Source organism: Tachysurus vachellii, chromosome 7, assembly GCF_030014155.1.
Source record: "Tachysurus vachellii isolate PV-2020 chromosome 7, HZAU_Pvac_v1, whole genome shotgun sequence".
NCBI classification, from domain to species: Eukaryota; Metazoa; Chordata; class Actinopteri; order Siluriformes; family Bagridae; genus Tachysurus; species Tachysurus vachellii.
This window is the reverse complement of record NC_083466.1, coordinates 29,464,657-29,488,544: the sequence shown is the minus strand read 5'-3', so window position 1 is coordinate 29,488,544 and position 23,888 is coordinate 29,464,657. Positions and strand designations below refer to the sequence as shown.

Genomic DNA, 23,888 nt, shown 5'->3' with positions numbered 1-23,888 from the left:
CCTGTGTGTGTCTGTGTGTGTGTGTTTGTGTGTATGTGTGTGAGAGACATGAGGTTTAGTGTCAACATTTCTGAGGAGGTTGTGTCAGAAAACAAATTGGTCAAATATTTTATATTTGCCGCACAATTAGGAAGCAGAAAATACCATAACACACTCCCATATAGTATGTTCACTATAATAATCACAAACCTGTCTCACTTCCATGTGTTCACTATAATAATAACACACCTGTCTCACTTCCCTGTGCTCACTATAATAGCAAACCTCTCACTTACATGTGTTCACTATAATAATAACGCACCTGTCTCACTTCCCTGTGCTCACTATAATAGCAAACCTCTCACTTACATGTGTTCACTATAATAATCACAAACCTGTCTCACCGATGTGTTCACTATAATAATAACACACCTGTCTCACTTCCCTGTGCTCACTATAATAGCAAACCTCTCACTTACATGTGTTCACTATAATAATCACAAACCTGTCTCACCGATGTGTTCACTATAATAATAACACACCTGTCTCACTTCCATGTGTTCACTATAATAACACAACTGTCTCACTTCCATGTGTTCACTATAATAACACAACTGTCTCACATCCATGTGTTCACTATAATAACACAACTGTCTCACATCCATGTGTTCACTATAATAATCACAAACCTGTCTCACATCCATGTGTTCACTATAATAATAACACACCCGTCACACATCCATGTGTTCACTATAATAACACACCTGTCTCACATCCCTGTGTTCACTATAATAATAACACACCTGTCTCCCTTCCCTGTGTTCACTATAATAACACACCTGTCTCCCTTCCCTGTGTTCACTGTAATAATAACACACCTGTCTCCGTTCCCTGTGTTCACTGTAATAATAACACACCTGTGTCACTTCCTTGTGTTCACTATAACACACCTGTCTCCCTTCCCTGTGTTCACTGTAATAATAACACACCTGTCTCCCTTCCCTGTGTTCACTGTAATAATAACACACCTGTCTCCGTTCCCTGTGTTCACTGTAATAATAACACACCTGTGTCACTTCCTTGTGTTCACTATAACACACCTGTCTCCCTTCCCTGTGTTCACTGTAATAATAACACACCTGTCTCCCTTCCCTGTGTTCACTGTAATAATAACACACCTGTGTCACTTCCTTGTGTTCACTATAACACACCTGTCTCCCTTCCCTGTGTTCACTGTAATAATAACACACCTGTCTCCGTTCCCTGTGTTCACTGTAATAATAACACACCTGTGTCACTTCCTTGTGTTCACTATAACACACCTGTCTCCCTTCCCTGTGTTCACTGTAATAATAACACACCTGTCTCCCTTCCCTGTGTTCACTGTAATAATAACACACCTGTCTCCCTTCCCTGTGTTCACTGTAATAATAACACACCTGTGTCACTTCCTTGTGTTCACTATAACACACCTGTCTCCCTTCCCTGTGTTCACTATAATAATAACACACCTGTCTCGCATTCCAGCTAAGTATAATCACACGCCTGTAGCACGTGCCCTCGACAGACACTCTTAGACTCTTAGTACAATATCATTCGTTTCTCACATCCCTACACACACACGCACACACACGCACACACACACACACGCACACACACACACACACACACACACAACGTCATTATGACGATGAAACACCTGCCGTATCCATTCATCCTTCCCATCCATTCATCCACACACACACACTCTCTCTCTCTCTCTCACACACACACCTTTTCCATCCGGGTTTCTACTCGTATCGTCTGTGTCCATCCCTTCTTCCGTGTTGTGTGGCGTTATAACGCTTCTACACATCTTATCTGCACCTTTTTTTCCATGATGATGATGAAACCGATGATGAAGGTGATAATGATGAGGAAGATGAAGAAGATGAAGATGATGAAGATCGACAGACACCTTTCTCACACACTGTCCCTCTCGAACTCGGCGCTTTTCTTCAAACACACAGAAACCCGGCATGAACTTAGGAGGAGGAGTAAAAACTGCCCTAAAGCGCGTAACGTCACATTAATAACGGTCTAATACGCGTTATACAGGCGGTGTGGCGTGTAAACTTCACTTCCGTTTACTATCAACTTCACTTCTGTTCCTGCTTCATCACAGACACACACACACACACACACACACACACTCTCTCTCTCTCTCTCACACACACACACACACTCTCTCTCTCTCTCTCACACACACACACACACACTCTCACACACACACACACACACACACACACTTCAGAGACTTTTACTAAGAGAAACAAAGCCCCACACGTCTACTTTCCCACCACCAGCAGCCCCACAGAGTAGATGGAGAAGTGAAGCGGTGCTGAAGATTAAAACAGGTCGTGTTACCTGCTCCGCTGCGGCCGACGCCATTTTATTACATACTTGCCAAGCCGGCAGGACTGCGCATGCGCAGAGAGGCAACGCACCTGTCCACGGTGAGACAGGGAATGAAATAATGGATTCGGGGACTATTACTTTTAGCTCCACTTGGTTTGAGTCTATGTGTAAAATCATATTTGTAAATTTTAGTAGTGTGTTTGGGATCTTGGGATGTACTGTTTGGGAATTTTTGGAATTTGAGATTATGAATTTGGAAAATTGGGAATTTGGGACAAGATGATTAAACAGTTTGTAGGACCATGTTTGGGAATTTGGGGACATAGTTTCACTGGATTGGTCTTTACTCTCTCATCTTTTTTTTGTTTTCTGTATTTAACATGAATAAATGAGAGTCAATAATAGAATTCATCACTGTATTGTGATTCTATTTCTCAGCACACACTCACTAACATTTCGTGCACATGGAAGTGTGTATGTGTGTGTGTACAAATCAATCCTGAACGTCTTCCTGTTGTGTTTCCCAACACACCTTGGGCCACTTCCTCTTACAACACACAACTGTTTAATCCCTGAGTCACATGAGCATGGTGAGGAGCTTGGGGTGTGATCTGAAGCAAAGGAAATCTTTTAAACATCTAACGCAACACACACAGAGTGTGTTGACTCATTTTCTAAAACATTTTACATTAACATGGTCACATTTAATCACTTCTATAGAATTACTCAATCACAAGGACACTCCATATAAACTACGACAAGGTGACGACTTTGAGTTTACTTAAATCGGCACTTTGTAAGAGAGAGCAGGTTTATTTTTATTTCTTGCTGCTAGAAGACGTAACTTTTTGTATGTTTGTTCAACGTTAAACGAGTCAACGGATAAAAAGTATTTGAACGTATTCAGGTTGTGACAGTAACTCGGGTTCACTGCACCACATCATCCCTGATTATTTCCCCTGAACATCACACCATGTTGGATTGTCCTTCATTCCTTATCTACTGTAACTAATGAAGCTTTTCACACAACTGGAGGCTTCGTAAAAACAAACGAAAAGGCAAAATGTTCTCAATCTCTTTATTAGATTCAGAAACTCAACAATGAAGCAAATCTCTGTTGGATTTATACATGGAATTAGAACAACATGACCATGTTTGGGGTTTCGGTTGCACTGAGGCGTTGAGGTGATGAAGACGGAGTCGGAGATGATGCTGACGGAGGGATGGAACCCCAACGGGCTGCATAGATGAGTTATAAACAGGAACAGAGAGAGCACAAAAAAAATAAATAAATAAAGAAGGAACCCAATATAAGAAGCCGCCTCAGTGCTTGAAGAGTGCGATCCTGACTCGCACTGGGGAAGTGTTTCCTCTCAACACACAAAATAAACGATGGAACAGAGCTGCAGGACAAAGTCTAGCATGAGTACGTACTACTCCAATCTCGCACACACAACACGCACTGTTATATTGTGGTCTCTCTGAACACAATTTCTGATGCTTGTTTGTTTTTAATTCTCATTTTGACGACCCACATATATTCATTCACACAATAGTTAAAAGCAAAAAGAAAATAAAACTTAGTTACACACTTTTTTTTGTTTGTTTTAAAACTTGTTTCGCAGTTTAAAGCAAAGCAAATTAGGGACCGTGATGTCCAATTACTATATTATTAGCCTCAACGACCTCATGCATCTTTCACTCTATTTCACCCCCCCAATTTCTCTGAACCTCACTTGTCTTTTCACAGATGTCAGGTGTTGTCTAGGCTGAAATAACAATAATAATAATAATAATAATAATAATAATAATAATAATAATAATAATAAATTAATGCTTTGTCATCTCAGTGTTTTCATTAACAAAAAAAAAAAAGGTACCACCTGTGAAAGCATGTTAGTAAAATAGATCATCTCTGCTGAATTAAATCTGTTTTACTAAATCGAGTCAATCCAACACCCTTCGAGTGTTAAATATGGTGTGAATTACGGAGTTCACGTACTGTAATCATCTGTTTTCTTCATCGATTATCTCCCCCCAAAATATCCCCAAAAAAATAATAAAAAAACAACGTGTGCTTCGTCCATAGTGTGCACTACAGTACCGCAGCCACCAGGAGGCGCAATCAGAAACTACAACACAGCAAACTGCAGGTTTTAGGATCTTCCAGATATCAGAGCAGTCAAAGAGCTCACAATTAGCGTGATGACAGAACGCTTGTTTGAATCGAAGAGCTGTTAATGGATCTGCTGAGCACTGAGCTGATCAGGAGCGCTGGGCTGAAGATCTGGCTCACTGGCTCAGACCGAACGTTTTGAACAGGGTCAAATGAAAATGTTGCGTTTTCTACACTGAAAACACAGAAAGAGACATATTTCGGTCAAATATGTAAACAATATGTTTATAAATATTGTCTGAGATAAACACACAGTCACTGCAAGCTGAATAACTCTATTCAGTAGTCATGCTGCAAGCTTTCTTTCAAACTAAAACGCATCAAAATCAAGAGTCCACACTGAGACGTAGAGAAAAAAAAAAGCTGCAACACAAAGTCGAAATCAACAAAAATGACGACAACAAAACTGAGTTCCTCCTCAGGGAATCTAACGATATTTGCTGGTTTGTTTGTGTAGTTAACTCAAACCATCGCCACAGATCACGTCTCAGTTTCGGGCCAGCGTCCGTATGATACAGATCAGATCGCTCTGATTAGTACGTGTGAAATCCGCGACTCTCGGTACATCTGGAACATCCGTTAAAAACAAAAATCTAATAATAATTATAATGATAAAAATAAATGATATCTGGCTCAGAGGGCAGATGAGAGACATTAATAAGGTGGAATGAAGACCAAAGCTGTATAAAGAAGTAGTAGGTGTGTGTGTGTGTGTGTGTGTGTGTGTGTGTGTGTGTAGTGTTTGTGCATGTGCTGGTCTTCACTCTGTATGCATTAACGAATGTCACTTTTTTAAACTATAATCCCTATGGAGCACACTGGTAAATGTGAGGAAGGAAAAAAAAAAAGAAAAAGAACAGACTATAAACATGTTCTTACGAAGCAAACGCAACGTCTTAAATCTTTACCAACTCGAACAATATCACAGCCTTCCTCTAAGAGAAAGTTACAAAGCGCAGAGTGTAAAGTCTATATTTCCTCTTTAACAAACACAGCCGAGCAGCAGAGACGCACCCGGAGTTGCCCCCCTTTTTATTTATTTATTTTGTTTAAACAAACTTTTTTTATTTTTATTTTTAACATTTTGCACTGGAGTTACGAGGCTAATTCACAAACAAAAACCACCTATGCATTTTATATAAATGTTTAAACAAATGACGAATGCATTTCACAAACTATTCATTTATTAAAGAAGAAAATTCTACTTTAGAAAAAAAAAAAATAATAATAATAATAATAATAATAATAATTAACGCAGCCTCGTAACTTTAGTGCAAAACAGAAGTAAAATTCGCATCCCGTGCTGATTGGCTACGTTTGCGGTAACAGGAACGCTTAAATTTATAAATATATATATTTTTTTTAAATGGCGAACAATTTCTATACCGGGTCCTCATGCCACCGGCTTTCTTTAAAATGAAAAAGCTGCAACCCACACCAAAACACGCGAGTCTACACTAAATGCTTTTTAAAAAAAAAAAAAAAAAAAAAAAAGGAGGAAAACAAAATTTTGAGAAAAAAAACAAAACAAAACAAAACAAAAAAACTCTCGTAGCTTTCTAAGAAAATAAAACCATTATATTTTGCAACAAAATTCTGATCTTAAAAGGAAAAAAAAAAAAATTGCACATAAATCAGGAAACCTTTGTGTCGCTTGGTTTACGAGGAACACGTGCAACAAAATATCTGAAGGGCACACGAGTGTTTTTAAAGCATCGATCGTACCGTTTCTTTTTGCTACAGACGTCCCTCCATAAAAAACCCAAAACAAACCCAAGTTGCACCTATAGCTTATATATGCGTTTATATTTCGTTTTATTAAAATAACTATTTTTTTTTTACGCGCAAGCTGTAAACTGTAATAAGGAAACTAAAACCTTTTTTCACACTTTCTTAGCTTCCCCCTTCTGATACGTTACACAAAAGGATATTATGCTTATATGGGGGAAGTCGGTTTTCAATAACACAAACCAAACAATTAGCTCTACGCTGCAGGGGGAGGGAGGGGAAGAAAAAAAAAAGAAAAAAAAAAGAAAAATGCTTTCTCACATTTTTCAAATCGGTGAATGGGGAAGATTCATCACTAAATGTCACTCCTTCAAAATAGTAGAAAATAAATCTTAAAACCGCTGGTGTGAGAAAGCGACAGGCTACAATTTTTTTTTGTCATTGCTGTTAAGGAGTGACGCTAGTGTCACACACACACACACACACGCACACGCACACACACGCACACACACACACGCCTATCAGATGGGGTTCAAGTAAAGATCACTTGACTCAACTAAGGATCGTTATCACCTACATGCCTTTGGCAAAGCTGATTAATACACACACTTCAAACCGATCCATAAAGTTTGAGCGTGCACAAACACACTGACACACACACGCAATCACACACAATCGCACACAGTTCCCCTTCGGTTACGTTTCTAATGACTATAGAAAGTTGGGTGAAAGTTGGCAGAAGGGCCAGGGCAGAGGGAATAAACTTAAAGATTAATAGAGGTTTTGATGTTCTGTCCTGATGAAGCTTCTCCACATCCTTATCATCATCATCATCATCATCCTCTGCTGGTTTAATGCAGAAGAAGAAAAGCGCTGAGGCTCTGAAAGGAATTTCAGCACGGTTCTGTTTTTGCTGTGACTCTGTGCTCGGCAGCAAACTCATATGTTACTGCTTTCTGCAAAACAAAAACACAGTGTGATGAAAAGAGAAAATCGGTAGAGTTTTTAAACTTACAGAACCAAGCCTGTGTGTTCTCTTACCTGTGCACCGAGATCCGGAAAAGATGGAGGAACATAGCGTATTCTGCCACCAGCAATCCTCTCGCTGGCTATTCATCACACTTCTCTCTCCAAAACTCAACAGTGGAAACTGACCATGAAGAAGCAGATAAACACAGAAGCAGAGAGGGGATTAGAGAATAAAAACACAAACAAACTAACAAAAGGTTTTCATAGATTATGTTGGTCTTTGTGCAAGTCACTTACACGAGATATTCACGAAACAAACAATAATTCAAAACAACTTTCGAATAAACGCCCATAACAAAATGGCCATGCGGTGGTCATTTAGGATTGTGAGTGTACTTTCTAAATCTCTGCTCAGTTTAAAAAGTAATTTTATTACATTGTCTAATGCTGGGGCCAGGCGATAAGTGCATTGCGTTAGTTATTCTACTGAAGCAGCACAACCCATTCAATTCATCACTACTTTAACTATGTCCCTGAGGTAATGAAGGTGTTAAACAATGTAGTTCTGAAACCTAAAGCCTATTTACCAATATATTTTAGTATAACAAGTACAACTAGATTTGTAAAGTTTGTCGCGACAAACTTTGATGTTGGCTTTGACGGTGCAAGTATTAGTAACATACTAGTAACACTAGTATGTTACTTTTGGAGGCAAGTGGACAAAGATTGTGAAAGCTACTGGACCGTTAGGGTGCCAATACTTTTGGAGGCGAGCGGACATGAGCATGTGACATCATCAGAATACCAGTGAGGAAGTTCCCCTCATTGTTCTGAGTGTTTTGATATGTCACATGTCCATGTTGTAAAAGGTTTTTTGATTTTGCTTATTTTGGTACCAGGCCAGTCAGTACACCAATTTAAACTTTGTTCAGAGTATCACCCTAAAGGAGCTGGTCGAGTTTGGTGTAAACAGTTCGAAAGCTTGCCAGGTTATAAACCTCCAAAGTTTATAATGGGAGTCTATGGGGAAAAAAGGCCATTTTGAAACTCGGATCACTTAGAAAAGTAATAGCAACAAACTTCAGACCAGGGTTTACAACATATCCGAATTTGGTGCCTGCAGCTCGAAAGCCCTAGGCCGCATTAAATTTTATAAATTTTTGTCTAAGCTTAAATAGGAAAACAGAATGTTGGCTTCTACAAAGCTACATAATGATACATAAATTCTCACTGGGTTGTGCTTACACACCCAAAGGATCTAGATCTTATATTTGTGACTCACATATTACACAGCACTGTAGTGTTCTTACCTCATTCAAATCTTGAACCACATTGTACGATTTGCCAAATTCCAGAAGCTGGCTTGCACCAACAGACCTACAAGCCTCCCTTTCTATGCAGGACTCCGGTTTCTGAAATGCATCCACAGGCAACTCCACAAGAGAGCTCACAGCCGACACTGCTGCTGAGGATTTTCCTGTGACTTCACAGTCTAAGCAAATCTCCTGCTCGTCAGTGGTCAGAGTTGTACCCCCACCTTCCTGGGAATCGAGTGACGTCTGGGCGCTCTTCTCCATGCCCGACTTCTTTAATCTGGGTAAAAATTTACCAGATTCCAGTTCAGACTTTCCATAGTAAGGGCCTTCGCTCTCTGCATCTTCCTCCAGGGGTTTGAGGTCTGCCTGTGGGTTATCAAATAGACCTGACTGTCCAGTAATGGGAAGACTCATTTCTTCCTTTTCAGACTCTCCATCCGACACACTACAACAGCCAGGAGAAAGTTCAGAGGCTGATATCGGCCGGAAATGAGTTCTTGGGGATATGCGGATGGCCCGGTACTGAGTGCGATTGATACCATATAGGCTTGGACTGAATGGCTCGTTATCAGAGTTTGAGCACAATATGGACTTTGGCTTGAATCCTGGGCTGAATGAGGCCATGTCTTCTGGTTCAAATGAGCATTCCACATGCAGGACCTGGGAAAAAGGGTTATTGAGATCAAAGGATGAAAATGGATAATCAAGTCCTTGCTGCTCTCCACAATAGCCTCCACAGGATCCAAGTAAATCTTCATGGAAGATAACAGAAAATCCCTTATTCAGTCCTTCCCCCGACCCTTTGGTAGCCTGACTGTTCTGTCCAAAGGACACCAAAGGGCGCCACAGAGGCTTATGACCAGGAGCAAAGCAACTGCCTGTATTCATGAACACATCAGTCCCTGCAATGGTTACCACATCAGATGAGGAAGCTGAGGCACACTGCAACAGGTTCTCACAGGTGTTGATGGGCTGGACCACAGTCCACTCCTCGTCACTGCTTACGGACTTTAGTTCTCCGTACACTCCTCCAAGAATAAATGAGGTACTGTCCCTCTCCGAATCAACATCCCACGGCCTGGCAGGTGTTGCATAGTCCCCTCCATCCACCTTGGAGACTTGATTTTTGGCCAGACCTTGATCCTCCTTCTTACCCTTCCAAAGGTGGTACTCTGAACGCTGAACAGCCTTCTTTTCGATGGTCTCTTTCGCCTCACCGTCAAGACAGCCACAGTGATAGCTGGATGTCTCCTCTGAAAACAAGTCATCATCTGCTTTCTCCAGTTCAAGAGCTAAAACACAATCTCTGTCTCCAATAGCCATCCAAATATCTTTTATAATTCCTGAGCTGTAATCATCATTTTGTTGGTTGGTGTCTTCTGGAAACAAAACAGAGTTGTACTGTTTGCCCTCATCTTGCTCTAAAGCTATTCCACAAACAGACTCGAGTTTGGATACCTTGTTGAAGGTCTGATTGGACACTATGCCTGCACTCATTTTATCTTGCTGGTGACTCGGGCTCTCCTGCAAGAAATCCAAAAACTCCTCCTCCAGGTATGAAGTTGGAACAGGAGGAATTATGCAGCCGAGTTCCTCACTGCCAAACTGAGAAGACTCATCTGCTTGGCCAGTGACTTGCTCAATGTCTGAGCGTGTCTCCTCTGAGTGGGACCATGGACTGCATGTTCGTGTAGACAGGTTAGAGCAGTGTTCGTTCTCATCAAAGGCACTATTTTTGGTCCAAATTAGCAAGCGAGACTGTTTGTTTGCATGAGAATCTAGAAAGCTACTTGAATCTATATTTTCACGGCTGGATGCAAGCGAGTCGCAAGAAAAGGGGAAAGCAGAGCTATCGCACTGCACCTCAAAGAGCGAGAAACAGGAGTTTAGAGCCATCGTGCTCCCAGTGACATCTTGGACAGAGGGCTCACCATAAGTTCCTGACAACCCGCTCAAGTTAAATGGCACACTGCCCAACATTGGGGAGAGCCTAACTGGAGAGTCACCTGCACAACTTTCTCCTTCTAATTCCTCAGAAGTAGATGATGAGCAGCACTCCCACATATGAGCAATGTTTTCCATGTCTTGTGTAAGAATCACATCATCTCCCGAAGCTCCCAAAGAATCTGCCTTTATTGCACTTTCCCCCTGCAGTTCAAAGCCATCTAAATCTACACAACACCCTGCCTCAATGTCTCTTGGCTCATTGCTCTTTTGCCGAATCATGTTTAAGATTCGACTTTCTTGTACTGCATCTGAGGCACTGGGATCCAATATGGATTGGTATATATCAACTTCATAGAAGTGAGTGAATTCAGACAGATGCTCATCATCTAAATCTTTACCATCCTCAGGAAGAGGGCAGCTTGAGGTCCCATTCAGTTCAGTGGCTTCCCCGTTTGCCTCACTGGAAACTTCAACAAAATGCCCATCCACGAATGTACCTGCTGCAAGGTACGCCCTTTGAATTGAAGTGTTGGCAATGCAGATCCCTTGTATTTGCTCTGACAGACTGTCCACATTAATGGCTGTAGCTAGGTCAGTGGGGGAATCTGGTTTGCTTCGATACTTTGTCTCCAGTTTACTCCAGCTGAACGGGACAAAATACTCCGATATGGGCTCGGTGTACCAAAGGGGTTCTTCCATGTATTCCCTGTTATTGGCTTCACCTCCAGACTCTTTCAAGTCAACCCAGCTGGTATCTTTCCGAAGCTCCCTTAATGGCTTTTTGCCCTTTTTTGTGTAGTGCTGTTGGTGCTTCAAAGGGCCTTCGGAGGCACTGCAACTGCTACCTGTGTTTCTGCGCTCTTCTTTGTCAATAGCCTTTAGGGCCAGTTTGACTTGCTTGTAGTTTCGCCCTCTTTTGTTTCTGCTGCTGATCTCACGAGACCTCTGTCTGATCCGAACTCCCTTACAGGTCTTTGCCTCACCTTGGTTACCACTGGAGCTTGAACCACCCTCGCTGGAGCCAGAGGACCAGGACCGAGGACGGTGCCCCAAATCAGATCGATGTTTGGCGTGCCTTTTATTCTGAAAAACAACCTGGTCATTGCAAGCCCCAGAAGCACCCCCGTGGTATCGGTTCTCTTTTTCTTTCTTGCTGCGTCTTTGCTGAGCCTTCTCAATAGTAGTGGTGGAGACGACAACTGATGCATCAGTTGCTTTGTCCTTGATGACTTCACCCTCACTGGTGCAGTCTTTTGGGGAGGAGGTATCTGTGCTTGTTTGAGGGGCAGCAGATGAGGAGCTGGAATATGCACTCGCTTTAGCCTTGTTCCACACGGTCATAATCTCTTGCAGACAAACAGGTTTTTCTGATAGAGGTGGAAAGGCTTCATAGTACCTTGAAAACAAAAAAAAAAAATACAGACTAAGATTTTAAGACATCACTTTAGAAATATAATTTCTCTCAAAATTTGGGAAATTCCTTACATTTCCACCTGGTCTTTAGAAGAAGGTGATTCAGCCAATTCAGGAGACCGAGATTCATCTGACCTCTTTATTGTTTGCTTTTCTTTTTCTGTAAAAGAATGAACTATGATAGTCCATTTAAAATGGGATTTTATATATTTTTAACAAAAGCGCCTGAGGCATTGATTAAAGACTAATATGCCATTCTTGAAAGTCAAACAGAACTTGAGATTGAAAATTCCAGATTGTAAAAGATTAAAGATTAAGCTAGCTTAAAATGGAAGCAAACGTGCAACAAACCTTTTTGTTTGTTCTGAATGTCCTTGAGCTTGGAGCAAAGCTCCTCAACTAAACTTTCAACTCCAGAGTTCTGAGATAGGAAAGAGGAGAAGAAGGAAAAAAAATATTAAAAATAAATAAATAAATAAATGAAAGAGCACACACAAAATATGAACAACTGCATGACTACCGTGACTATACAAAAAACAGTACTCAGCCCTAGACAGTAACATTCATGTATCCTATATTCTTATTTTATATAAATAAATGAATAAATAAATAAATAAATAAAAGATACAGTCATATGCAAAAGTTTAGGAACCCCTGATAATTTCCAAGATTTTCATTTATTAATATTTGGGTGTTTGGATCAGCAATTTCATTTTGATCTACCAAATAACTGAAGGACACTAAAGTAAGATTTCAGTCGTGAAAATGTATGTATGCATATTGCACATTTTCTGTTAATCCAATAAACCTCATTTCACTACTGAAATATTACTTTAGTGTCCTTCAGTTATTCAGTTAAACTTTACTTTAGTGTCCTTCAGTTAAACTTTTGCATATGACATACATACATATATATATATATATACATACATACATACATACATACATACACACATATATTATATATATATAAATAAATCATCAATCATCAATTGCTACACACCCTGTAGTGATTCATTCTTTAATTATACGTGTAATAATATGTAAATATTTAAGTATACGATTCATTCTTTAATTATAAGTGTTTTCATAAAGTTATGGCATATGCAACTAGGACAGACATGCCATATTTAATTGAAAACAGGATTTCATAATGCAAGCTAAGTCGGGTACAAACATAATACAAAGTAAACCATTGCACAGCTGTTTTTTTAAGCAACAGAACCTCTTACTTCATCAGAAGCAGAACGCAGGCATTGCACAGCAGCCTGCTTCTTCATCTCCTCCAGACTTAGGTCTGTCCCTCCCTTCCTCCTGCTCTTCCCCCATTTTTTGCCAGCTCCCTTCTCCCAACCAAGGAAGATGTCATTCTCCTGCATAGTTATGATCACACAACACAACACATACTTTTTTAACCCTTCTGCAGACCTCGGGTCAGTGACCCGGCTGGAAAGTTTAATGTGTCATAACGTGGGTTTCCTTCCACATATTTGCCTGAAATTTTCCAGGATTGTTCCAAATTATGAACTTTGCAAGTAACATTAATTTTGTCTATTTTCGTTGAACTATATGTTCGTAAAATCAATACTTTAGTCCTCAAGTCATCCAGGGCCAACTTGACCAAGCCACAGTGGGGCAATAGGTCACACGTTTGCCCTTTTCAGCACAATGAACATACATACAGACACAAAAAGTCCACTAACACACGCACCCAAAACACACACACACCACACAAATAGGGCATTGCATTTCATTAGGCCTCCAGAAAAAAAAAAATACATATCTACATATCTGTAAATATTTCACACTTTTGATATGACTTTGCCTAGCAGAGGGAAAAATATGATCTACCAAAATGATGCTACACACACACACATGCACACACAAACATTGGGCATTGCATTTCATTAGGCCTCCAGAAAAAAACAAAAGCTACTCATTTGTAAAGATTTCACACTTGTTATATGCATTTGTCCAGCTGGGGGCAAAATCTGATCTACCAACAAGCTTCACACACACTCGCACAAAGACACAGACACACACACACAAAAGCAGTGGGCATTGCATTTTATTGGGCCTCAAAAATATATTTCACACTTGTTATATGCATTTGTCCAGTTGGGGGCAATATCTTCTCTTCTCTTGTGTGTGTGTGTGTGTGTGTGTGTGCACGCGCAATGTGATCAGATGACATCTGGTGGGCAAAATAGACATTACAAGTGCAAAATGTTCACAACTGTAAGGCTGATCACACAGAATGGTGATAATTGTATAATTTTTGGTTTATAAACATTCACGTCAATTTGGCCTGGGAAAAAAAAACAGGTTTTATTATTTACTGACATTAAAAATGGTCAAAATGGTTTCAAAACAATCTCCTGCCTTTGAAATACACCAGCCTGTAATTGTGCATTAACTTTTGTGCCTCTATACTGAAAATAATTCAAAATTTCAGTTTTTTTTTTTTTACTAGAAAATGAGCCATTTTTGCATATTAATGAGGTTTATTATACCAAATATTCCAAAAATCTTTGCAAAATATATGTTAATATGTTGGAAACAAGTTAGGTGAAAGAAAGGTGAAAAAAAGGCTATCATATATACTTCATTTTTTATAAGCAGTCAAAACAGACATGGTCAAGTTGATGGTCCTAATTTGCATAGGAATGCAGACGAGGTCTGCAGAAGGGTTAAAGCCCAAAACCATTTACCTATGAACTTACCCCCTGTCTGTATTATACTGTACCAAGATAATGCTAAGCCAAGGCTAAAGCAAAATGTTCATAAAAATAAATAACACACACAAACACACACACAGATCATGCATTGCTAAACAGACAGAACAACCATACCTGGTCCTGCAGATCGTAGTCATAGCTGTCATGCAGCAGGAGGCTGAGGACGTATCGGGTGTAGATCATGGCATCTATGCCACATTTCTCCAGCTCCTGGCCCAGCCAGCTCTGCACTGGGCCCAGGGACTGTAGCAGGGACATATCGAATGGGGAAAGAGAGTCCAGCAACGACACACTCTTGGGAGGGGCAGCACTGGACGAGTCTCCACTTACTGAACGCATGGGAGTGAAGGGTTTTATGTAGGAGCCATTTTCAAATACAGGGACATTGTCCCGGTTTGTCTTCAAGAGGACAACAAAAAATGGGCTCAATGGGAAGGGAAAGAAATCGAGACTAGGGGTGTTCACTCCAGTGGGACAGAGGAGGGAAGGCCTACATGGAGGGTCATGCAGATTTTTAAATGGTATTTGGCTAGTAGAGGTGCTCTAATCTTCAGGCATGGTTCAAAGAGTACAGGCAGCTTATAGGAGAACACAAAGCGTGCTCGGATTGCACTCAGAGATCTTCATGGTGGGCGACGGACAGCTCCGGAATCACCTGAAACAAGATTGTAGGTTACTTTTTTTTTTTTTAAACATAAAATTTGATCTTGGCTAATTCCAATCCACCAGTTAGTTCTCCCCAATCATACCACAGCTACCAACCTCAGGAAGGTTAAGGCCATAACATGCTTCCTCTGTGACATGTGAAAAAACAAACCGTATCTGTTCAACCTGTTGGGATGGTATAGCACTCAGAAGAAAGTGCTATCCGAACCCTTCCTTGTGCACGAATTGTTTAGTTTTGCCATGTTCGTTTGGAGAGACAGTATGCCAACCCGCCCACTAAGCATGTCCAACTGATGGATGTGGATACTATTAACATTTAACAAAACGAGTACTAGTCCAATTTGTTTGATTGTATGCACACGTGATACAATCATGTCTGATCATCAAGTCAAAATATCCAATAGCCTAAACACTTTACAAAATAATCCACAGAGAGATACTACTCAGTTGAGGACAAGCTGAGGACTTGGGACATGCATACTGTGTCTGGACTGGCTTTTATTTGGAGTTGCACAGAAGACCTACAGGCTCTATACCCAGAATAAGGGACTTCCTAAATAACACTTGAAAAAACTAACACTTTGTTTTCATTGTAGCCTTGTTTAAACTTTACATACTACCCAGACGCACATCAATGCTGTAGCTATGAGGCAAACAAGCAAGCGCACACGGCAACTACTTTTAAGCCAAAAATGAGACTGAACAGCAAATTGAAGCTTTTACCTGGCCAGTGGGCTAGCTAGTAACTAATGATTTGTCAAACCAAATGCTTAGACAGCACCCAAAAAGACAGAAGACTGAAATAAGATGAATACTGCGAGGGTTAAACGTTTAAAAGGACCAAGCAGCAAAAACTATATGAGGAGGAATTGGTCCTGAAAAGCAGAAGCATGTCTGCAATTTGGTTTTAAGCCAGGCTGCGTTTTGCATAAACTATTTCACAAAAGGTGTTTTTTACTCTTACGCAAGTAAATACGTAAAGACATAAAAAGTACTTTTGGCTGTTCTTCTGTGACATTTTTTCCCCTATCGCTGCACCATGTAAGGGGTAAAAAGCATGTGTGTTATATCCTAGGCTTGAGCACATGTGTAGCAAACAGGACATGTAGGGATGCGGCTTGTAAGTTGTAAAGGCATGCAAGTTGTGTTTAAGGCTTCAAAAACAAAAAATGAGCTTTGCACGTTACACAATAGTCAAGGCCGACACCATACCGTTTTCTCAGGGATGGTAAAAACATAGGGTCCGGGGTGATTTAAAATGTATTTTGGGACACTTTCGGGATGCATTGCATGCATTAACACTTGAAGCCTGTTTCATATTCTTTTCTATTCTCATCAAAACAGCTATTACATTCCAAGTAAAATTCTCTCTTAATGTAACCTAATATGCACTTTGATAAGCCAGTGATGACAAGAGGAGATTAATATGCAAATGAGTACCCACCATCAAGTGACTTCAACTTCTGGAAAAAAAAAAAAACGATGGTGACAGCGGTACAGTCATTACATAGCTATGTGTGTGTGTTGTCAGCTGAGAAAAACATCAACCGGTCACAGAGGTTTGCGAAATAAATCCAACACGTTGTAATGAAAAGAAATTGTCTAATTGTGAGGGTCAGTTATCAGTACAGGACAGATGACACAAAGCCTTCTGGGACAGTTAGTAAAAATGTTAGAATAGTATTTTTTTTTTTTATTGGCATGAAGGAGAAAAACGCTGGCATTATTGTTATCCGTTGTTGAATAAAAAAAATGAACAGAAAGAAACATTTTTGGTTCTCTGTCCCTAGCTAATATGCAAATAAACATTAAACCTGATTTTTTTTGTTGTTATAGCCTGAAAGGTCACGAGATGATGTACGACTGGTCCGAATGAGCTGAAGCCTGTCCAGATGACGGACAGATTGCGGTCAATAAACTCATTTGGTGTATGAAGTCCACAGAAATAAAAGCACGATCTTCATTGCACAGTAAACCAAATGTATTTATTAAACGATAAGACCTAATATCCATTTAGTGAACTGAACCTCACTGTGTCGATCAAAAACAATGAGTACATATTTGCAGCCTACTGCTTCTACACTACAACAAACACACAAAAATTGTAGCTTCAGGTTTAGCTTAAAACTTCACCTAGAAGGACCCTTCCGATCACTACAGCATATTGTTTTCCAACCAGGTGAATGTCTTGTGGTTAATTTTGATAAGTAGACTGGACAAAACTACTGGAGAGGATTGGGAAAGATGACCAGACTGTGCTGGACAAGAAGTCTGGGCTAGAATGCACTGAACAAGCAGACTAGACATTAGGACTAGAATGGACTGCATAATTGGACAAATATATAGTCTAGAAAACGCTGCTGAAAAAGAGTGAGCAGTGTAAAAAAAAAAAAAAAAAAAAGTGCCTCCTGTCAGTCTATAAAAATGACACTAACGACTCAAATATTGCTATATGTTATAACAGTACACTTTACATGTTCATGCCCTGATCTAGGGGATTAAAAGCACTAGATGACATCAGAGCCGACACGTCTCTGTCTGTCTGGTTTCCAAGCAGAACTGTTTACTGAAACATTTAGCAATTTCATGCGTTGGGAAGTTAAACAAATGATGCTGTTTCTCTTTAACATTTTTGCCTTCACTGTAATTGCGGTCATGACCTGTGCCTGTACAGTTGGTGACACAGCATCACATGGTAAACTGCCTCCACTACGTACGCCAGTATTCCTCCACGAACTGGTCGCATTCATTTCTGGGACTTTCGATAGCAATGTGTCGTTAACAAGCAGAAATAAACTTTAATGCCATTGGCTATTGCAAATACTTGGGGCAGAGCTCTGTGAACACAGGCAGGAAGAGGGGAGAAGTGAGGAAAATCATTCAGATCTTAAACTCACCTAACCACTAGAGGCCTAACGCTTGGGGAGAAAAAGAAAGAAAAAATAAAAACAACTACAACAGCCTAATCTTGCCTAACACACAAGTCAAGATATACAGTACAACAAATTGAGCTCATATGATCATCCGTCTTCCATTCAGGTGAATACTGTTTTTTCACCGGAACAAGTTTAAAAGAAGATTCCTGTGCTTGCAGTTTCACCAACTAAAGTAGCAATACAAATTTCACAAAAAACTCCTGAAGCAGATATTGTACACACTTGTGGTAGGTTGCGTGACCACACTAGTTCACTAGAACAGCGTAATCTTTCCAGTGAAATAATTCCTAGCATTCCTGATGGATCTAAACTTCCTGTTAAATACTCCAGAAATAATTCCATGTCACACCTCGTGGTATGAAACTCACCCCCTCTGAACAGGGCGTCAGTAATGTTTCATCTCAACCAACCGGTCTTTACGTTCCTCAACAATAAAATAAATATTTCTCATACTTTTTTTTTCATATATAGTAAATGTTACTTACAACAAACCATTTTAACGATTAAAAAAAGTGCACAAAATGACCAAAATATTTTTTTTAATCACAAATCTCAAAAACATTGTTCCATGCTCACTAGTAAACACGGAAAGCTTTATGAATGAGCTTATAATATTATGTTACGATAATTACGTGTCGTCTTTAAACGTGCAAATTTATTAAAAACAAAAAGGTTTATCATGTAGTGTGTTTAATACATTAGTGTCAGCTCAGCTGTCATTAAGACTTTTACACACCTACAGAACATTTACATGTTTCATGGTGATATATTTTTATAATTATTTTATTATTATTTTTATAGATATTTTAATGTTATTGTTATTACATCATATTATATATATATATATATATATATATATATATATATATATATATATATATAATATTTTTATATATTATATTATAATATCATTATATATATAATTATTGTTAGTATCAGTAATATAATTTAGTCTATTATTATTATTATTATTATTATTATTATTATACAGCACACTCAGTCAGCTAGTTAGTGAGCCAGTTAGTGAGTTAGTTAGTTAGCATGCTAGCTGTATACGAGGCCTGGTAACCGCCTCCCAGTCCAGACCCCTTCACTACCGTCACATTCATCCGGGTCACGGCACCACAACTGAACCGATTCTACATCAAATGTAATAATAATGACAATAATAATAATGACAGAAATGATCCGACAACAGCGATGGGAGTCGGTTCGAGTTAATTGACACAGACCAAAACAAGCTAGGCTAGGCTAGGCTAGGCTAGGCTAAGCTAAGCTAAACTACGTCTCACGAACGCTAGTGACGTTTGTATCTAAGAGACGTTTAAATTTGAACGTAAACATTCACAGCACCAAACCGAGTCACAACGCAGACGCGTCACACGACAAAAACAAACGTTTTAAACAGTCATAAACACAAATACACGGCGTTCTTACCTGCCTTTTATTCAGTGTAATCAGGGGAAAGCGGAGCAGGAGAAGCGGTAACTTCTCTCCCGCTGCCGGCCGCTCCAGAGCTCAAGCTCTGACCGTGTTTTTATTTCGATCCCGCGTAGCAAGGCAACTGCCGCCATTTTGGATCTGGTCACAACGGTACGCGGGGGTTCAAACAAACGCTAACTTAGAGCCAAGATGGCAGACAACTGAAGTTTGGTTTCCGTCGCACTTCTTTTTTACCCGTCTCCAGGGCAACAAGACGAATCGCTACCGCCCTACTAATGACAGAAGTATTGCTCCGCGTCCGGTTGCATCAGAGCATTAACTAGAGCTTGTTGTTAGTACAGAGAAGTGAGAACTTACAACTTTTGGGTGTAGCTTTTCTTTTAGAGAAAAAAAAAGAAAAAAAGAAAAAAAAAAAATATATACATATATATATATATATATATATATATATATATATACGTGTGTATATATATATATATACATATATATATATTTCTTTTTTAAAAAGTTAAGTTCACTTAAGTTCTCACTATATATATATATATATATATATATATATATATATATATATATATATTTTAAAAAAGCTAAGTTCTCACTATATATATATATATATATATATATATATATATATATATATATATATATATATATATATATATATATATATATATATATATATATATATTTTAAAAAAGCTAAGTTCTCACTATATATATATATATATATATATATATATATATATATATATATATATATATATATATATATATATATATATATAAAATTGACAAAGTATGTAGCAACATTGATTTAAATCTTATTTGACTATATTATTTGAGTTTTTTACTGTGGTTTTAAACACTATTTAACTATTTCAGTTTCAGACAAAACTATTTCAGTTTACAATCCTGCACACAAATCTTTTTTTGTTACACCTTTATGATCTTTGTAGGCTAAATAATGATTTATCTCACATTCAAACATAAAATAGCTTTAAAACAACTCGAATCACAGTCCAGTTGAATTAAAGTCTGCTTATTTATGTCGCCATATTATAATTTCTGAATTCATATTAAAATGTTTATTTCTCCGAGCTGCTGAAACGTGTTAAAGTTTTCATTAATATATTAATTACCTTAAAAAGGTTAAAAAATAAGGGTTTTTATCTTATCAAATATTTTAGGTCCATTAAAGTTTTATAGCGTAAACGCTGTGCTTGAGCAATAAGCAAGTAAACAAATAAAGAAGAACCGTGTGATAAAAGAGTTGGAAACAAAATGTCAAGATGTCAGCCGTCGAGTCACAGAGACAGAATGTACGTGTCAAAACCAGCAGACGCCGGGAAAGATGTTTTTTCCACATTCAATCAGACTTATAACCACTTAATGACATCACCGACACGACGGCGGTGTCACAGACAGCTGTGTGGTCAAGATGCTGTAACTATTCTCATCAGTATTCATCTATTTCCTTTATTTTGTCGTAGTATTGTACTGTATATACCGTCTACCCCTGATCACTCTAACTTGTCTGTACGTCTGGAAGCTCGACAACCGAGAACAAAAAACTCATCGCCCTCTGCTTATCTCTGATTATTTTAGTCTGTGGATTGGATTAAACCCCTGATCAAGGCTGATTATCAGGAGTTACAGTGTGACATCATCAACGTTACTCAGTCAGTGAGCTTTTAACTGAACTCTGATTGTTTGTCTTTAGGATTCAAGAATAAACCATCCTGAGAAGCATGGCAGTAAGAAACCAGATCTTAAATAATAACAAGGTCAAGCTCAGGGGCTGATGGGTAATGCCGTTCAAACAGCGAGTCGACATAACCTTGACACCTTGGTTAACATTTCATATATTCCGACAGAAGTTTCTGCGATGTTCATCTGGTGTGACGCCTGGAATAATAAGAGAGAAGTGTAGAAGTGAGGAAGTATTCACATTATTAGCCTGAAGTACAACCTCCCTTTGTGTTCTGAGTCATGCAGTCACCCAGTTACATGTTAATGCGTGAACAGGGATTATTTGCAGATAAGCAAATCAATGCAAGTGTGAGGGGAACCTCTTTTACACACACACACACACACACACACACTCATGGTGTGTCACTGCCTCATTAGTATGGACTTTTCATTCTGGTTCATCAAGCTTCCTTGTGAGAACAGCTGAGAGGTGAAATGGAGAAATACATCCTCAATATAATAATAATAATAACAATAATAATAATAATAATAATAATAATAATAATAATAATAATAATAATAATAATAATAATAATAATAATAATAGTAGTAGTAGTAGGGGGCACAGTGGCTTAGTGGTTAGCACGTTCGCCTCACACCTCCAGGGTTGGGGGTTCGATTCCCGCCTCCACCTTGTGTGTGTGGAGTTTGCATGTTCTCCCCGTGCCTCGGGGGTTTCCTCCGGGTACTCCGGTTTCCTCCCCCGGTCCAAAGACATGCATGGTAGGTTGATTGGCATCTCTGGAAAATTGTCCGTAGTGTGTGATTGTGTGAGTGAATGAGAGTGTGTGTGTGTGCCCTTCGATGGGTTGGCACTCCGTCCAGGGTGTATCCTGCCTTGATGCCCGATGACGCCTGAGATAGGCACAGGCTCCCCGTGACCCGAGGTAGTTCGGATAAGCGGTAGAAGATGAATGAATGAATGAATAATAACAGTCCAGTTTCACGCTCTTGCCTGAGTCAGTGGAGGTTGAGGTCATTAAAAAGCACATTACACCACAGTACTGTTCAGTTTTGCGTTCTGATTGGTCAGAAGGTTTTGATTCATTTTCTCTAACATCGTTTCTATAGCAACAGCTCATTCACAGGGATGTGCACCACGGATGCTCCGCATAAAAATGTAAACACGTGTTGATACGTTGATTTTTTTTTTTTTTAATTAAGCAGATGTTTAAGCATCATGTATGGAAGGAGTCTCCAGTGTCAGAGCTTTGTAACAAACCTGGAACGTTACGTTTTCTGAGAGTTTAAGGACAAAGTTGTTTATGCTATGTGTTTTTCATGTTTTTTGAATTCGTTCCAAGAACATTATACGTAACACCATACAACAAGTATGTAAATCTGCTAGAAAGCTTTTTCTCAATGAGCTGTTTGTGAATTTCCGAATAAAAATATTAAAGATGTTTTATGTGACCTGCCAGATCTGGATATTTGATTCTGAATTTAGACTCAGCTTAAGGTTTAAATCCAGATGAACTATTTCTTCTGACTAAATGAATGGCATGTACAGTATAGAGTAGAGATGAAATATGACCACAACGAGCTTATCTGTTATATCTGCAGTGGAGTGAATAGATGTTTGTTTCTGTTTGTGCAGGAGAGGGCGCTACTGAGCTCAGCCTCATACTGCTTCACACTCTTTCACATCTTCCTCCACACTGATGGAACAGTTAAAAAACTACTCTACTGCTTATATCTAATGCTTGAAGTTGTATTGATATGAAATATTTGTATATACAATGAGGAGAAATATGCATTTAGACACATGACTCAGTGACTCATTGACTCTGTGATTCAGTGACTCTGCTCATCCATAACTCTACGTGACTCTATGTCTCATGACTCCTTGACTTGTTAGCAGGGGCGGTTCCAGGATTTCATCTTTAGGGGTTTTAGCCCTCAGTGAGGATTTAAAACAAGAAGAGTTTTATATTATATATTATTTGACTACACAGTAAGCCAAAAGTTATGGTGTTATTTAAAATGACAAAAGTGGACACCAAAATTTTATGCATGATGTAATGATGTCAGTCTTGAATCAAATCAGTTCATGTATGTGTGTATTCTCTACAAACAGTGTGTCCAATGAATGCAGTCATTAATAAACTAATATTCACAAAGACCAAATCAATAAATGTTATTTTTATTTAGTATTGAATGGATTGTTTGCATAAGAATAGTGACATTTCACTGGTATAACTGGTTTATTTTAAATGTCACCACAGTACTGTATATATAATGTACTGCAGCCACACACAAATCTGTGTACATTAAGTTCACTACTATAGCAGAAACATGCAGTAGTAGTACAACTTTTTATAACTGTACCTCCAACAAACCTTTACTTGTGGGATGATATAAAATACATCCTCAAAATACATACATTTTAAAAGAAATGTCTCTGATTAAATAATGAAAACTACTAGGGTGGG

At 39.0% G+C, this 23,888-nt stretch overlaps 2 protein-coding genes across 7 annotated transcripts in view; both read right to left on the bottom strand.

Annotated features, from left to right (window-relative positions):
• The window catches only part of tbc1d14 (TBC1 domain family, member 14), a 29,839-nt gene extending 27,364 nt beyond the window's left edge, over positions 1 to 2,475 (bottom strand). Inside the window, exons 1-2 of one of the 3 annotated variants that reach the window (XM_060875358.1) lie at positions 2,386 to 2,475; positions 1,753 to 1,974 (exon numbers count right to left, since the gene is read on the bottom strand). In XM_060875358.1, the coding sequence (XP_060731341.1) occupies positions 1,753 to 1,834 (82 nt within the window). In that variant the 5' untranslated portion in view covers positions 1,835 to 1,974; positions 2,386 to 2,475. Of the gene's footprint in view, positions 1 to 1,752; positions 2,151 to 2,385 lie in introns of those variants that run through there. The other 2 variants (XM_060875357.1, XM_060875356.1) reach the window with 2 other exon arrangements.
• A 965-nt stretch (positions 2,476 to 3,440) lies between these two features.
• On the bottom strand, positions 3,441 to 19,817 carry kiaa0232 (KIAA0232 ortholog). 4 transcript variants are annotated; one of them, XM_060875343.1, is made up of 8 exons: positions 19,703 to 19,817; positions 14,778 to 15,318; positions 13,158 to 13,298; positions 12,277 to 12,346; positions 11,998 to 12,100; positions 8,560 to 11,908; positions 7,322 to 7,430; positions 3,441 to 7,236 (listed from the first exon to the last, which is right to left on the bottom strand). In XM_060875343.1, exons 2-8 carry the CDS (start codon positions 15,000 to 15,002, stop codon positions 7,220 to 7,222), a joined length of 4,014 nt encoding a protein of 1,337 aa, XP_060731326.1. In that variant the 5' UTR covers positions 15,003 to 15,318; positions 19,703 to 19,817; the 3' UTR covers positions 3,441 to 7,219. The 4 variants fall into 4 exon arrangements, with proteins under 4 accessions (XP_060731326.1, XP_060731327.1, XP_060731328.1 ...); XM_060875344.1 differs by having other exon boundaries at positions 11,998 to 12,085; XM_060875345.1 differs by lacking the exons at positions 14,778 to 15,318; positions 19,703 to 19,817 and having other exon boundaries at positions 12,006 to 12,100; positions 13,158 to 13,227.
• Between the last annotated feature and the right edge of the window lie 4,071 nt (positions 19,818 to 23,888).